Source organism: Ischnura elegans, chromosome 7, assembly GCF_921293095.1.
Source record: "Ischnura elegans chromosome 7, ioIscEleg1.1, whole genome shotgun sequence".
NCBI classification, from domain to species: Eukaryota; Metazoa; Arthropoda; class Insecta; order Odonata; family Coenagrionidae; genus Ischnura; species Ischnura elegans.
Genome location: NC_060252.1, coordinates 22,403,069 through 22,419,341, shown reverse-complemented (window position 1 = coordinate 22,419,341; position 16,273 = coordinate 22,403,069). Strand labels below are relative to the sequence as shown.

Genomic DNA, 16,273 nt, shown 5'->3' with positions numbered 1-16,273 from the left:
AGCATTTAACCCTTTGAGTGCGGATGGCATAGCATTGATGCCCAGCGTAGGTCCTGCCAACGGGTGGCATCACATTGATGCCACGCCGGCCTATGTCCTTCAATCGCTCCCTACGCTCCTACGCTCTGTTCTATCTACTCTCATGTTAGTTTCCCGCACACAAAATGGATTAGGCTACCTGCATATGCCTTCCGTTTTTTAAAAATAGTTTATAATTTTTGAGTAAATTTTTTTTACATTTATGGAGTACTTTTTTATTTGTGAGATTTTTCGCCATTACAAAAAAAGTTAAATATGATATTTTCTTTACTTTTCTGAATATTTGTACTAAGTGTTGCCACATTTGAAGGTTATTATTTTCGTTTTAGTCCTATTCAAAATTTTCAAACAATATTTCCTTTCATCTCAATGACGAAATATATTTTCGTATTTCAAATTACGGTCACTATACCTACACGCTAAACACAGTTGAATAATCTGTTGCTGTTTTTATCAATTCTTAAACTTAATATTTACATAATGCCGTTATAACTCCTAACATTCTTCCATAATATATTTGCCTCTCATTTTCTGAACGATCCTTTCAATAGGGGTCTGATTATATTGGCTACGGAAGAAGAAATAGAGTTTTCGACTTTTTCTCATTTATTTCGTATGAGTTTGTTAAAGTTACTAGGTGGGAATAATGACGACCACCAATTAGTTATTCACGGGAAATAATGAAGGTTCTAGGGAAACTTTTATATTTTTTCCATTTTGAAGGAGAAATTAGAATTGGGGAAATCCTTGGGGAAAAAATGATCTAATTTTGGGGCTCAAATAAAAAAGTCGTTTTCCGTCACCACGGAATAGACTACAAGTCGCTCTGTGTCGCCTGTTATCTCTATTTTTAGAAGTATTTTTGCCATTCTTATTAGAAATCCATGCAACTATTCTGTTGTGTGCATGTCGTAGAATAGGTCAGCTCTTCCTTCTCAGTTTTTGCGACTCTCGTTATTAGTACAGTCTCTCCTTCGGACATCTTTCGATTGCGTGCATTTTCACTCCTCTATAGAGATTTTTTTTCTAATATTACCGTATGGCCTTTTTCCATTGGACATCTTGGTATTTTACATATATTTAGCCACTTACGTGGAATATGGGAGACATCTTCATTTTTAACTTTATTCCTATTTTCAAACCCCAAAGACTATTTATGTATCAGCCTTTGGTCAACTAGGCTTAGAATATCTACTCGCAATAAAACTACCTCTGGCACAATTTACCCAAGTGTATGCATGAAACACTGCATTGGGTCTTCTCCGCGAAGGTTTTTTTTTAACTTTGAAGCAATTTACATATTTTACTTCGACCAAATAGAGCTATTATAATCAGAAAAGAAAGTCAGCAAAATTTCTATGCGCAAAGAAACAATTATTTTTGGATTATTATACGTTGTCGTTTTATCTGGAGCATTCACGTTTAGATATTTCTTGTGCGTCGGTTCTAAACTTTAACGCTTATATCTCTTTCTGACTGCAAAAGAGCTACCTCATCAGTCTTATGCATTTTGTAAGTGTAATGTATTTTATTGTAGTATATTTTATAGGTGTTAACTGAGGTTTACGTTGAGGATGCAAGTATGTGGAGCTGGAGGAAATATTGTCGTCTGAAAGGCTTTGGTCCATATTGCCAATGCCTCTCAACATGCAGTTCTTCAAGGATAACCGAGCATAGGAATCTTACTCGTGGGGTATGGGACACATTTTTGGTCCGATATACCTAATGTATGATTGTATGAAGTATTGTAAGATGGCCATCCATTCCAGATTATTGGAAAAGGTAGGAAAATATCTTCGATTTTTCCCTCCTTCACAGCACTTTTTCCCGAGACCGATTTCAACTAATTTTCCGTTGCATGCAGTTTGGCAGGAACCCTGGAGTAGATGATCCGATACCAAGAGACCCCTTACATAAAATTCGACCCCTTTTGAAATTATTCACTCAAAGAATGAAAGAAATTTATTACACGTTTAAAGAACTCTGCTTCATTAGTCCATGTTGCTTTGGCGTCACAAACGCGGCATAACATTATATATGCTTTCTGAGCCTAATGGCCTCGTGCAAGATGCTATAATTTACACTGGGGCGAAGGATCCTGATGTTGGAGGCAGGGGACATGCAAACAAAGTCGTGCGAAAATTAATCGATAGATTTCTCCTCTGTGGGCACAGTTTATACAGTCGCGTAGCCACGATTTTGAAATGAAGGGTTTTTAAACGGGGCCATTTTACCCGTTTTTGGCACCTCAACGGGGGTTGTTACCCATAACCACCCCTCCCGTGGCTACTGAGTTTATACATGGAAAATTATAATCATCATAAAAATTATAATAATCTGTTCAAATATCTATTGAGTTACTCAATAAGACACACCACTGAAACTCTAAGGACAAACAGAAGAAATAATCCTCCTCACGTCCTTAGAACGACCTAAGTGGCGAATCCGTATAACTCTGATGGTGTCTGATGTGCAGATGTTCCAGGGTTGTGTTTGAACCCTTTTTTCAATAATCTGTTCAAATATCAAATTACATAAACTTTCATATGTTTGCATCCAAATCTAAGTTACTAGTAAATTTAAAAATTTAGATGTGAAAATTAAAATTCGAAAACTTTTATTTACCCAAAATTTGATGCATGGATAGTGGATGACATCTGAAAAATTATTTATCTTATTTTATAATTCAATTCCGCCATCATTTCAGAAATTATTTCAAGCTTCTTAGTTGCCATGTAAAAATATGTTGTCCGTCATTTCTAATGTTTGTGTAACGGGTTGCATAAATATCCAGAGCATTTATCACATGGGTGCGGATGGCATCACTGTGATGCCATTAACAAATTGTTTAATAAATTGTCAAATTAATATAAAAATCCCTTTTTTATTGAAATTATTTTCATATTTTCGAAAAGCAAAGTGAAAGCAGTGAAAAAAAATTCTCCGCCAATGTGAAACAACTCTGAGAAAATGTTACGCAATGAAAGGGTTAAATCTGTGGAGAGATTGTTTTTTAAGCTTCTCTCAGATTGGTAAATAAACATTTAACTATGGAAATGTTTTCTATATTTGGCAGTTGGAGATCATCTGAAAAGTAATTTTCACTCATGATTCAACTTGTAGGTCGATGAGAGTGGAGCTCACCCTAAGGTAAACCTCAGATATGAGCTATACACGCATCAAGAGTGGGGTATTGTTAAAGCTTTTTATAAGCTAGTCAAATTTTTAGTTGGCGTAGGTGTATTGCTCGAGCAATGCACTTATCAAGTTTCTGCGTGATATTTTGATTGGCTTTATACAACCACCTATGAAATCTGTTGAGCATCTACTTTTGTCAAGTGAGACTAAAAGAGCATTGAAGATAATCTGGAAGATGCGTTTGGAAATCTAAGTGATGGAGTGTGGCACTTACATAAGGAGGGAGGCTCTAGTTTGAGGAAGTTGGAAAGGGTGGCTAATTTATTATATCGTTAACTTTGCTAGAATTTGAAACACCTTGAGATGGGTGATTTTCAGTTTTTGATTCATCGCCTTCTAAAGCTATTCGCAACAGAGAATCACTGCCTCTAACCCTATTGCAGATGAGTCGATGATGTCACAAATTAATATCTACCACATGGCCACTCTTTTTGGCCTCCATAGTTCATTGTGATTTAGACTCCTGTGATTCTTTCCTTCAGTAAGCATTTCACTCTTAAGGTGGTTAATAAACCAGAACTACCTTAGAGCCCCACTACATTTCCTGGTCCGAAAGAAGTGATAAATTAAGAGATATGTTGCCGAACGTAAGTACGTACATATAAGGGAATTCGTTTTTCCGCCGAACTGTGAAGGACTTATAAATGCTGGTCGTAATTTTGTTGTATAATTTTCTTTTTATATGGAAACAGCTAGTGTCGTAACACCACCCACCACTTGCCTTTTTAGGTAGCTTGCAGGGTAGTATGTAGATATTGATGTATAATGACATCTCCAGCTTATGAAATGTTGGTGGCAACTTTCAATTTTTTTATATTTGACTGTTGAGAGATTGGCCGAATGGCCTATATTTTATTTTGTTGTGACTTCTCTTCCATTTAGAAATTTTATCTTCTGAAAAAAACCTTGGGCATTCAGCGAATATGGTGGAAGTGAAGCCTTTTTTTATTTGCTGGGCCCTGTGAAAACTAGCGCGATGTGTTGAATTCTTATTATACACTCAAAGCAAAGCAGAAATATTATTTTTATTAGCTTTTCTGATGAGAAGATTTTCAATGGACCGTGGTTCAAAAACTTCTTATGAGGGAAAGCAGATGAATTTCATTGTGATATCCACTTATACATTAAATATTTTGAAATAGTTGAAAATTCATTTCATTTAAACAATAGCTGTTTTTTCTTTTAATTTTGAGAGCATATGAAAGAATCATGAGTATTGTGTGTGATAAATATTTTCCTTGAAACTATAGAAAATGATTCCACTTCTTTCAAACATTCAATGGTGCTTTCGGGTATGACAAACACTCAATCAAAGCCCAAAACTCAAAAGTTACCATAATATCCAGTGATTTCAACAAGAAATTACTGTTTTGTACCAATCTAGCATTGAAAAAAATCAGTTAATCTACTTACAAAGATATTAGACTTAATGAACTTAAAAATTTATGTACAATTCTTCCAAAACTTCTCATCGGGATAGAATGTAATAGAAATCTGTCATTTGGGTATCGTCAGTAAAACTTGTTGGCCATGATAACTTAATATCCAGGAAAAATTATCATGCATCTGATGGACTTCGTTTTCAGACTGGAAAATCGAACCTCTTCGAGGAGAAAACTTATTATCCTGGTTTTACAGCTTTTTCCCCTGAAATATAAATTCCTTTCCATTCCAACACGGAAAATAGATAATGAGGACCTTCCATACAAGTTTTCATGACAAATATTTTCTGTTAGTATAACTGCGTACTTAATATTCTTTACTTGCATGATTACAGCTCATATTCAGAGTCCAAGCTGTATGTATTGTACCGTTAATGTGTGTAGATATTTTCAGTGACTTGAAAAATTTTAAATGTTTTTGACGTTTTCAAAATCTGTCTTGTATCCTTGCATCGAGTGAGTCCCCACACTGGTGTTCTCACCTCTCCACCAATCCCTCCTATCTTAAACGCTCCCTCCGCCTCACCTTGAATCTTCCTCTCATGACATCAACCTCTCACTCCTCATGGAAATATATTAACCCATTTACTGCCACCGGGCCGATACATCGGCCCTCGCTGGCTGAGCGAAAACTGCCAGGAGCCGATTTATCGGCCGGAATTATTTCACTTTTTTTCGTGATTGTGGCCTTTTCAACGGCTGTAATTTATGTAAACCCCCATAATCTATCTATGGTTATAAGATGTAAATATATCTTAAGAATTGGGAAAAAATCTAGGCGTATTAAATAAAATTAAGTAGCTGAAAAATTTTTTAATCTGAAACGCTGCTAATTCCGGAGAATAGCCTTGGCAGTCTTTGTACATCCCACATGAAATTGGCTGGCAGTAAAAGGGTTAAAGTCTTGCATGAAGTACTTGTATTCATTGGTTCTTTACCCTTGAAAATAGCTCATTTTTTTAAAAAACTCTATCAGGGTAATTAAAATGCTTTATAGAAAGTGCATATGTTGTTTCTTTTTACATGCTTGAGAGTGAAATGGTTGAACTCAAAAGAATGTTTTTGTCCAGTATTGTGAGGATTAAGGGTTATCAGGACACTGGCTAAAATTTGAACTACAAAGCCCAAAATTTCCAAATCTCTGTCCATTTTTTTGGGGAATTATGTGGTTTTTTTATGATTCCCAGCAATAAAAGGCTAGCGAGAATTCTCACGCAGAGACATGATATTAAAAATATTGGGGAAAGTGATGATTGATGAAGAGTGGTGAAGGATCATAAATTTAGGAGAGTAAAAATAATTTTTTGCGTACAGTCTGGAAGGAATGTCAACTTTTCGTTACATTCCAACACGGAAAATAGATATCTATATATTGTATATTTTCATCTATGAATAGATATATATCTAATAGATGCCTATTAGATGCACAGGTGGCGAGGGGTAGTTTTGGATGCCTCTCGGAAAGTGTCTTTTCATGAGCTATGGAAGCAATTTAACATTTGATTAAGGGACAACATTGTTCCTTACTCGAGGGATTGGTTCCTTACTCGAGCGATGGCAGACTTGAAAAATTTTGCGACACGTCGAACGATGCCTGGCGACAGTGGCGAAGCCAGGAATTTCGTTTAGGGGGGGATCCAAAACCAGGGGGAAAATTTTTGAAAAACCGGGCACTAAGTAATGGGTTTAAACTAATTTGAACACTTTTGATAATCGAAAAAACTTTTGAAGAAACATTTTGTAAATTCCTGATTTCTCAATATTTTGTTTTCTTTTATGAACAATAATTGTTTTTTCATATTTCGGGGGAGGTGGGGCATCCGGACCCCCCTCCCCCTAGCTATGCCACTGCCTGGCAACCATAGGCGGATCCAGGGGGGGGGCACGGGGGCACGTGCCCCCCCCAGACCCTTAAAAATATGCTCGATTTTTAATACGGTCCCATTGTCATTTCGTTCGTTTTGTATAACAAGGTATCCTTGTGCCCCCCCCCTGAACAAAATCCTGGATGCGGCCTTGCTTGTGCCCCTCCCAGAAAGAAATCCTGGATCCGCCCCTGCTGGCAACTATATCTGTATATTGTCTTTTTTCATTTACGAATAGATGTATGTCTAATACATGTCTATTAGATGTGCAGTTGACGAGGGAGGTTTTTGATGCATCTCCGAAAGAGTCTTTTAAAATGTGATTCATGAGCTATGGAAGCGATTTAACATTTGGTTAATATTGCTATAGGACTAATATTTTATTAAAAATCAGTCTGGTATTAGATGCTAGAAGTATTTATTTGTAGCATTTTAGACTATGGAATTGGCATATGTGCACTCTGTTTTGTGATTAATTTTGCTTTCAAACTTATATTTTCTTATGGCCTATGTAATTGAACGTTATTTCATATATTATGAATGCATTTCTTCACCACTTACTTTAAAATTATGATTTTAATTTTTCTAGAGGGTTGGTCAATAAGATTGTGTATTAGTTCCTCACCTGAATTTCTACAATTACATTGTCATCTTTGGGGCTTGAAACTTAAGTAGGAAAGATTAACATCAAACATTTTCCGTCATTATCATCATCACAAGTCCACAATCCTAAGATTAGTTTATTGAAGCTCTCCATTCTGCTCTCTCATCTGCTATCCTTAGTTAAGTCATTTCTTATTTTTTACATCCTGTATAAGCATTCCTATGCAACTCATTCGGGGCTGACCCCTTCCTCCTGTCCGCAGTTGATCCATTTTATCTTTATCATTCTTCAGTATCATAATGATCAGCAATGACATGTTATTATAACTGTTATGATATAATTTTTGTCAAGTAGTTAATGATCACTATTATTTCTCAAGAGCCCCATTATTACATACCGACCCCTGTGGATCAGTGGCTTAGCGAGGGGGGGTTATAGGGGATAAAACCCCCTCCCAAAGCTCAGAGAAATATTTAAGTTTAATCCATTTTACTTAATTGGATTCATATTACTAAAAGAATAGTGTAAGAATTAATAAAATATCCCTCAGAAAGCTGTAAAACTCACCATTTTAAACCATTTATCATAAACTTCCGCAATCTATTAATCTCGCACCAACCACCTTATCCTGGTGGGTATTCCATACCCCCACACACCCCAGTACTAGTTGCTACTAAACCCCACCCAGCCTTAATTCCTAGCTGCTGTGGATGATGACATACATAATTGTAGAAATGTTTGCAAGGACTTAATACACTCTTGCAAAACTACTGCACAAAAATAAATACATACCTAATACATATTTCATACAATGTGCTAAGATCATATGGTAATGGTAATCTGAACAAGCTATGTTTGAAGACAAACTGAAGGTGTAGTAATGTGTTTTCAGGGAAATATGCATGCGAGCAAAATGTTCATAACCTGAGGATTTCTAATGAAGAACAGAACAGCTGAGAAGATCTTGAACGAAATGTAATGAATTGAAAGGGAGCTTGGAGAGGAACGGACTTTGACCGGATACATTCTCCTCTCTGTCCTCCAGCTGAACTGCATTTATTGGAGTTTCACTGAAAAGCCTGGCAAAAGTTAAGGTTTGTTGCATACTTAGAAAAATTTGCTCATTATTCTTATGTCTTCCTCCTTATGTTGAAAACACTATTTTCATTTGGGATTTATGAGTGGCTGAGGTACAATATGTAGGCAAAAATTATTACTCATAGTAATAGGTAAAATTAATAAGTCAATTGGCAAACACCATCAAGAAATCGTTTTTAGGCCGGTACTCTTGATTGGAGTCGGTTGAAATGTTTGAACCCTTACGTTAATCCGTGGGGATTGTGATAGCCTAGTGGGTAGAACACTTGGCTACTAATCAAGAGGTCCTGGGTATAAATAATAAATATCCGCAAAGTGTGGGTCGGTAGAGGGAAAGGAGCTTGCCTCTCTACCCTGAATGAGTGACATTAATGCTACTGTAACATAATTGGGGAGAGCTTTACCCTCACCTACCTTCATCAACCTTAACCCTTTTAGTGCGGTGCGCCGATGTATCGGCTTTTAGCGCTCGGCTTAAAAGTGCGGCGTGCTGATATATCGGCTTTTACGTTATTGTTGTTAAATTTGAGGACATTGAAGTAAAAAAACTTATAGGTATATCAGTAAATGTTTGAAAATGTTGTGATTATTGTCCAGTTTAATCTCATTAATAAAAAAACTGCTTTAAGATATCTGAAAAATTAACTATATAACGTTTATTTTTCCTAATTGCTACATTTTATTAAAATACCCTCCGCATTTTTCGACTGTACCCCGGGAAGAAGGATAGCACTAACGGGTTAAGGTTGAATCACTGAGAGAGTGACCTTAATCCTTAAAATTATTTACATGTAAATGTTTAGCTTGTCAGGAAAAACTTAACTTTATTAGTGTTACTGCAGTGTTATGAATGAGCATTTTTAGCAGCAACAATAGGAATTTGCATAACGTAAATTAACTGAAGAAATACCAGAGTTTGTGTTGGTGTGTGCCCAAAGGAAAACCCATTTGCAGGCCTTCACCCATTTCTGCCCCCATTCACCCTTTTCTTTTTGAAGCGGTTGTCGGAGAATGAGAGCCGAAGGGTGGCCTATAGAAGGGCAAACTGCTGAAAACGTCCACTTACCTCCTTCATTCAGTTGGGTTAGATTACAAACGGCCACGGGTCTCGAACAATGAAAGTTTGGGTTTTTCGTTCTTTAGTGGGAAGGGAAGAGGATCTATAGGTCCAGAGGATTGGAAATTCCTGCTGAAAGAATTCTGGTTCATTAAAGGTCAGTCTAATCTGAGAAACATTGGAGAATATCCTTCATGTCATAAGAGAAATTTTGTCATGACATACATACAAATGTAAGAAACTGCTGTGCTGTCAGCTGGATAAGGGTCTTTGTTTTTGTGGCTGTTTGATATGTATTAAGTTCAGGAGTTGCTGTTTTGTCTGTCATTTCATAGAAATATTTTTTGATGGAATATTAATGTGTGTAGTCAGGAAAGAATTAAGTATTTTATGGACACTTTCTCCACAGGATAGGTATACATACTTTGATTCGAAGGGACTGTGAATAAGTGATTGAAAATGAATATTTTTGTTAAGGAATGGAAAGAGAATTTGAATTGAGGCGTCTTGTGACAACACTGGAGGAGAAGATGGGTGCCAATAGGAAAAAAAACTCAGTAAAGTATTCTTAATAGCAAAAAAGCATTAATTATGTAAATGTTTTTAATGGACCGACCTAGCTAAATCATTTCTATTTATTTACATCTTCATTCATAAGTGTGGTGTGGGCATCACTCAAATAATCATCATCTCATCCTTTGAAGAATCTAAATTTTGGGGTCAATCACTGAGACCTGAAATTAGATTCCATAAATAGAATTCGCTTGATGGGAGGGAAATACTGCAAAAAAATTTCCCATTCAGCCAATCTCTTGTGAGTTCAAAAACATAAAATACACAAAAGTTGCCACCCACTTTTCATGATTTGGTAATGTTGTTAGTGTTCAGGTACACATTAACTAGTTCAGGGAGAATTGCTCACCAAAGAGCGAACACAACAAGCTATGCAAGACCCAAACGCAAGGTATCTGAGAAGTGGAGATGAGTTCAGTATTATTTCACGGCATCATCATGAGTGGAAGGGTTCAGGCCATTAAATTTTTGCCCCCAATAGCTTAGAAGTAGGTGAAATTAATAAATACGGGTATTTTTCCTCAAATGCTTCTCAATTGACAATGAAAATAATTAGCAAACAGACTGTTAATATTTAGGAATTCTTCTCTGCTTCTGTGCCATGTCATTGGCTTCATTTCTGCATACATTTCAGATAATGGCTTCCCAAAGTCAAGGCATATCTATCTTACCATGTCAGAGTTCACACTGAAATCACACCTGGGATAAAAACTTGGAAGCATTCTCAGTGAGCCTTGAAAGTGGGAAGCACATCATTTTTTTAAATGTCAGCTGAAATTAAGCCAGTACCCTAGTGCAGAGCTTGAGAAGAATTTGGAAATTTGCCAGAAAGAAAACTTTAATAAATTATATACCATTGTTAATAGTTTTTTTGTGTTATACTTTTAACATAGTCAAATAATAAGAAATTTCCCATAAAAAATATTTATTCCTTTAACCAGTCGATAATACATAAAAATTTGAGTACAAGATGCAGTGGACGGAGGAAGTAATTTTGTGGAACACGGAGTGAATTTGGTCAGTTAGTTTGACAAGTTCCTTTTGTTTCAGTTGAAAAAGAGTTTATATAGTTGATAAAACTGATCCTTAGTCAGACAATTTCTCACAGCAACTTTCTCTCATTTGGGGAAAACGTAAAAGGAACGAATTAACTCTTTCCACAAAAGTTGATTGTTTTTTTTTTAATAAAACAGCTGCCAGAGGTCAGAATTATTTTCTTCAAAGCAATCTTGGTTTTCATGGAACCAACTTTCACCTTATCACAGAATAAATATAGCTCTCAGGATGAATGCTCCATGGCCTTTTCACTGGGTCTCAATCAACAGCTGCTATACGCAACTGATAAAATACTGCTTGAATATAATAGAGAGTCTTTCGTTGCTTCCCTGAGTCTCCAGCCACTTTCACACGAACATTATCTCACCCTGGTCAACCAAACTGCTGGCAATATTCTTTCTTCCACTTTGAAAACTTTTCTCGCCGATTGAAATATTTTACATTCACTCCACTATACTCTCCACTTCACTCAACTGTAACTAGGGAACTGATGCACTCCTGACATTAAACTTTGGAATCTAATATAGGAACATAAACCTTTTTTCTAGGAACACTTAGCTTTTAATACTTATCTTTCATCACAATATGATGCCCAGGTGGGATTACGAAAATGCACACACAATCTTCACAGCCCTTTGAAACTTGAATTAAAAATTGCATTCAGTCACATATTCATGAGCATTCAAAAGTCAAAGTCTTGAATTATAAAATATTGTTTACTGCTGCAGCTTAAATTTTATATCCTTCACTCAATTAAAGCTCCTCATATATATTTTTGAAGCAAGCCACTTCAAAACATTACAACATGATTTTTGTCATTACAGGCGAATTTTTTAAATAACTGTAACTCTAGAAAATAACTGTAAATTTAAATTAAGTTCATACCAACTGGAAAAGCAGCCAACTGCATTCTTTTCCCTTTTTTCTCAATCTACTTGCACACTAGTGTGAGGTGGGTGAGTTGTGTACAAAAACAAAATCATCCAGACAGGAATTACTTTCATAGGTTTGTTGTTCACCTTACCTTCAGGAGGATAATGTATGCTTGGCCTGCTATCAGGTGGAGATTATCCCTCCACATGTGTAATTGTTAATTGATTATCTGGTGAAAAAATGTTGATCTATTTGCGGAAGTGAGGAAGATCTATTTGGAGGAGCATATGCATAGGTCTATTGTTGACCTCAAAAGTTTGGGCCCCAGTAATTAGAAAATTTGTATCTCATCCCATTAGCACAATACAATTTACTATATCTTAATGAGCACATCATTCAAAATATTATATATGCTGCCATTTTCGATAAAGTTTTATATAAACAATCCATCCAAAGATCCCGGTGCAAAAATAAAACAACTAATCCACTCACCCTGAAATTGGCTAAAGTTTGAACCTTGGTTTTAGCTAGAAGCACCCAGGGAATTCACAGAATACCAAAAGTGAATAAATAAAAGTAGAACCAGTGCAACATGTTGAATTGGTACGTAGATAGCTGCCAATAACCAAAATAGTTTAACACATAACCTAGTTTTAGATTTTAAATAAAATAAAAAATTCTCAACTAGGGGTAAATGAAAGACCTATGATGTGAAAATGCATAACCATAGATATGACGTGAGGGAGTATTTACTGCCTTAATGTTGGAAATCAGAAATCACACCCTAATATATTGATATAAAATAAATTTTGGAGTAATTAGGAAGGGATAAATATGTGATCCCACAACCGAGGTGGTAACGGTCCACCCAAAAAGTATAAAAATGAATTATCCTTCCCCTTTTCTTTTTTCAAGCCTGAATGTAGTCTTCAAAACGTTGGACTGATTTATCTGCTGGAAGTAGGGTTTATATCACAGTTACAGTAAGCTTACTAACACCTGCTGATACAATATAGGAACTCATGAGGTGGTTCCTATGCTCAGAATATCATGAAGAAGGCCAGTGGTGGATCCAGGATAGGGACAAGGGGGGGCAAGGTGGAGATTCTGGGGGGGGGTAACCTCCCAGCAGCAGTGGGGATCTGGACAAAGTGACCATTTTAGGGGACATCCATTAACATGCTGCATACGGATGGCGAGAATTCTCGTCATTTTTTCCCGAACGTTCCGGACGGATGATGGAGATTCTCGTCATTTAGGCGCGTCAACCTAAACAATTTTAAAGCGTACAATATGTATTAGTTAGTACGTTTTCAGTTGTTTCATTTATTTCAGTAGTTTCATTATTCACAATGAATTGATGCATCATAAAGTTTGATTGGGTAAAGTTATATTCTAAACATTAGCTTTTTAACCATGTTTAAACCAAAGGCATTGCGCCCTAGTAGGCACATATTTCCAAATCGACGTTCCTAGGAATTTAAATACCCTGGTACGCAACGTGTTAATTACGTGAGGTGTTTAGGAGGGGGTGAAGCTGATTCTCACCCAATCTCAAGTGGGGGAAAAATGGGGTGGGGCAAGTATCTCGTAATTTCTTTCTTGCAATAAACAGAGTTAAATTGAGATCCTTATAACCTTAAATGCTATTATTAATTTACCTTAAGCTAAAAATAATCAAACAATTTTCTTCAATAAATCCAATGCAATGAAGCCTAGATTAACATATTTACCTATTTCAAACAATCTCACCTGAGATTAGAGGGAGGGGGAGAGACAAATCTCATGATATCTCACTAATGGGGGGTCCAAAAATCCCCAAAATCACCTCAAGTAATTAATGGACACCCCCTTATCTAGTGTAAATTTAGTACCCCAGGGAATAGCTCCCCTAGCCCCTCTCTGGATCCACCACTTATAAGGCTATTCTCCCTACGGTGATATGCTGTCAATAAAAGATATGAACATATTTTTTTATACCTACACAGAACTTTCACTGATCGACCCAAGAGGTATCTTTTATAAACCCATTTAAATGCTGCACAATCGTGGCTGATCTTCTATTGTAACATTTGTGAGGGATATATACTGAGCTGAACAGTAAGGAAGAAAAAATGAGGCTTACAACTTTAGATATAAGAGTTAAAATTCCATCTACCATTTGAACGTATTCTAACCCTTTCAACTGCAACAATCAACTTATGTCCACATTTCTGAGAAGTGAAACAGTCAATTACAGTACACTACACTTACTAACACAGTCTACCAATACAACCTAAGAACTCATAAGGTGGTGCCTATGCTCAGAATACCATGCAGAGGGCTAGTGGAGTCAGGGGCACAGCTAGGAATTAGGGCTGGGGGGGTTTAGGTGCAACTAATACCAGGATGTGTGAGGGTATGGAATACCCACCAGGATAAGCGGAAGGTGCAAGATTAATACATTGTGCAATTTTAAGATAACTGGTTCAAAATGGTGAGTTTTACGGCTATTGGAGGGATATTTTATTAATCCTTACACTATTCTATTAGTAATACCAATCCAATTATGTAAAATGGATTAAACTTAAAAATTTCTCTGAGCTCTGGGGGGGGGGGGGGAGTTTATTCCCCAAACCCCCCCTCGCTGTGCCACTGAGTGGAGGATCCAGAATAGGGACAAGGGGGGGCTAGGTGAGGGTCCTGGGGGGTAACCTCCCAACAGTAAATGGGTTTTGAACAAAATTGCCATTTCATCTGTCATGCTAGCATGGAGCCAAAATATCACACTATGTAGTCACAGCAGCATTTCGCAGCACGCTGTCATTTTCTCAAAATCTAATGGATTTTAGGCTGAAGTAGTGTTGTTTTTCCAGTAAGGTATATCTGATTGCTATAAAATCTCTTCAGATGCATCATAATAAGTATGGTATCAGTGCTTTACGATTTTTTGGATAAGTTGGAAAGTTTTGCTGATACCAAACATGGTTAGTCCAAGACACTGCACACTGAAAGAGAAAAAAAGAAAGATAAGCTTAATTTAGCAAAAAAATGTGCAAAACAATGAAATCCAGAATGCAGGACTAATTGATTTAGTGGAGTGACGTATGCTACACCGAAATCGTAAAATAGACAACGATCAATCCGATTTCCTCTAGTTAAAACAACTTACCAACGTGATAATATAAACGGCTATAAATAGGATAAAAAAATTTACCTGATTAGTTAGGACCCATATAAATATGTACCACCAAGTGCAGTTTCCCCGAAGGATGAATGTCAGCGCCAAATACACCACTATTTCGGCAGAAATATGGGGTGAAGATAAGATCTCAAAAAGCCGACCTCTCGGAATCGAATGTTTGTAAGTACACACAGAACCTGCAGATGATAATTAAAGAAAATTACAAGAACTTCAAAAGTTCAGCAGAAACAGAATGGAGAGCCAAAGCTTACCCTTTTTATTTTTTCGCAAATTTGCTAAAATAATAGAAGACTTGATTTGTTCGTAGCAGGCCAAACACAATATCAAAGCAGCGGAGTAATCGAAAACCGTTAATTCGTCCCAAGAAAAACTGCCTGCGAAACAAGAATGATGGAGTTTCACGTTCAATGAATATAAAAAATGCTCAGATCCTCTGAAATGTCTTAAGGCTTACATGGTTCTAGATTAGAAAATCCTGGAGATTCAGCAACAATGGCAAGAGATGCACCGACGTAATGGATAATACCACACGTATACTGAATAAAATTCATTTTTGAGTCGGAAAAAACACTGATGAAATGAGTTTCAATGAAACGTCCGATACAGTGCATCAAAAGTAATGAAATGGCCAATAAAGCGTTGACAGCAGCTCCTAACGTAAGGAGAAAAATTTCTTTGTATGAGCGATGACATCCACTACAAAGAATACGACAGTCAAGTCACTAGGAAAAGAATTAACTATACCTGTAGGTTTCGTATTAGTAGCAGCAACAACGTTCAAGAATGATAAAAATGTGGTTGAGGGTTGTCCTCCAAAACAACAAACATTTAGCATAATCATGAAAACTATGCCAGTGCAAAACACTCCCACAACGTAGAAGTGCCTAAACCACCTGGGTAGAGAAACATTTATTGTGAATAAGCACAAGAAATTATAATTCCCATTAAAAATACCTTCTACCTTTTAGGAACCGTCACGATAAAAAATGAAACATCGTTGTCCAAGAATTTTCCGTAGTTATACATGTCAGTTATTACTTTTGGCAAACGCTTTTTCAGGGCATTCACAAGAATTGCAACGATTAGCACCCCTAGGGTCAAACTCCCGAAGAATAACTTCACAAGAGAAATATCTCTATCGATCAAAATATACATTTTATAGCGTAATACTACTCCGTATTTACGCACGACGAAAAGTAACAAATTCGCTCACGACGAAATTCAAAACACCGCAAGCCGTGTTGACATAAAGTTTTCGATTAGAAAACATAATGGTTGACAGAA

The 16,273-nt window shown here is 36.6% G+C and overlaps 1 protein-coding gene across 1 annotated transcript; it reads right to left on the bottom strand.

The window, feature by feature from the left end:
• Nucleotides 1-14,484: 14,484 nt before the first annotated feature.
• On the bottom strand, nucleotides 14,485-16,230 carry LOC124162127 (polyprenol reductase). Its single transcript, XM_046538539.1, has 6 exons — nucleotides 15,951-16,230; nucleotides 15,734-15,882; nucleotides 15,444-15,641; nucleotides 15,241-15,363; nucleotides 15,002-15,165; nucleotides 14,485-14,792 (listed from the first exon to the last, which is right to left on the bottom strand). The coding sequence occupies exons 1-6, from the start codon at nucleotides 16,142-16,144 to the stop codon at nucleotides 14,700-14,702; spliced, it is 921 nt and encodes a 306-aa protein (XP_046394495.1). The 5' UTR covers nucleotides 16,145-16,230; the 3' UTR covers nucleotides 14,485-14,699.
• Between the last annotated feature and the right edge of the window lie 43 nt (nucleotides 16,231-16,273).

Bases quoted from the DNA above. Each gene is read 5' to 3' on its own strand.
- LOC124162127 (XM_046538539.1), bottom strand. From the start codon at position 16,144: ATGTATATTTTGATCGATAGAGATATTTCTCTTGTGAAGTTATTCTTC. The intron at 15,642-15,733 runs GTATAGTTAATT...TCCTTACGTTAG, and splicing joins TACTAATACGAAACCTACAG to GAGCTGCTGTCAACGCTTTA. The intron at 15,166-15,240 runs GTAAGCTTTGGC...TATCATCTGCAG, and splicing joins TTTGCGAAAAAATAAAAAGG to GTTCTGTGTGTACTTACAAA.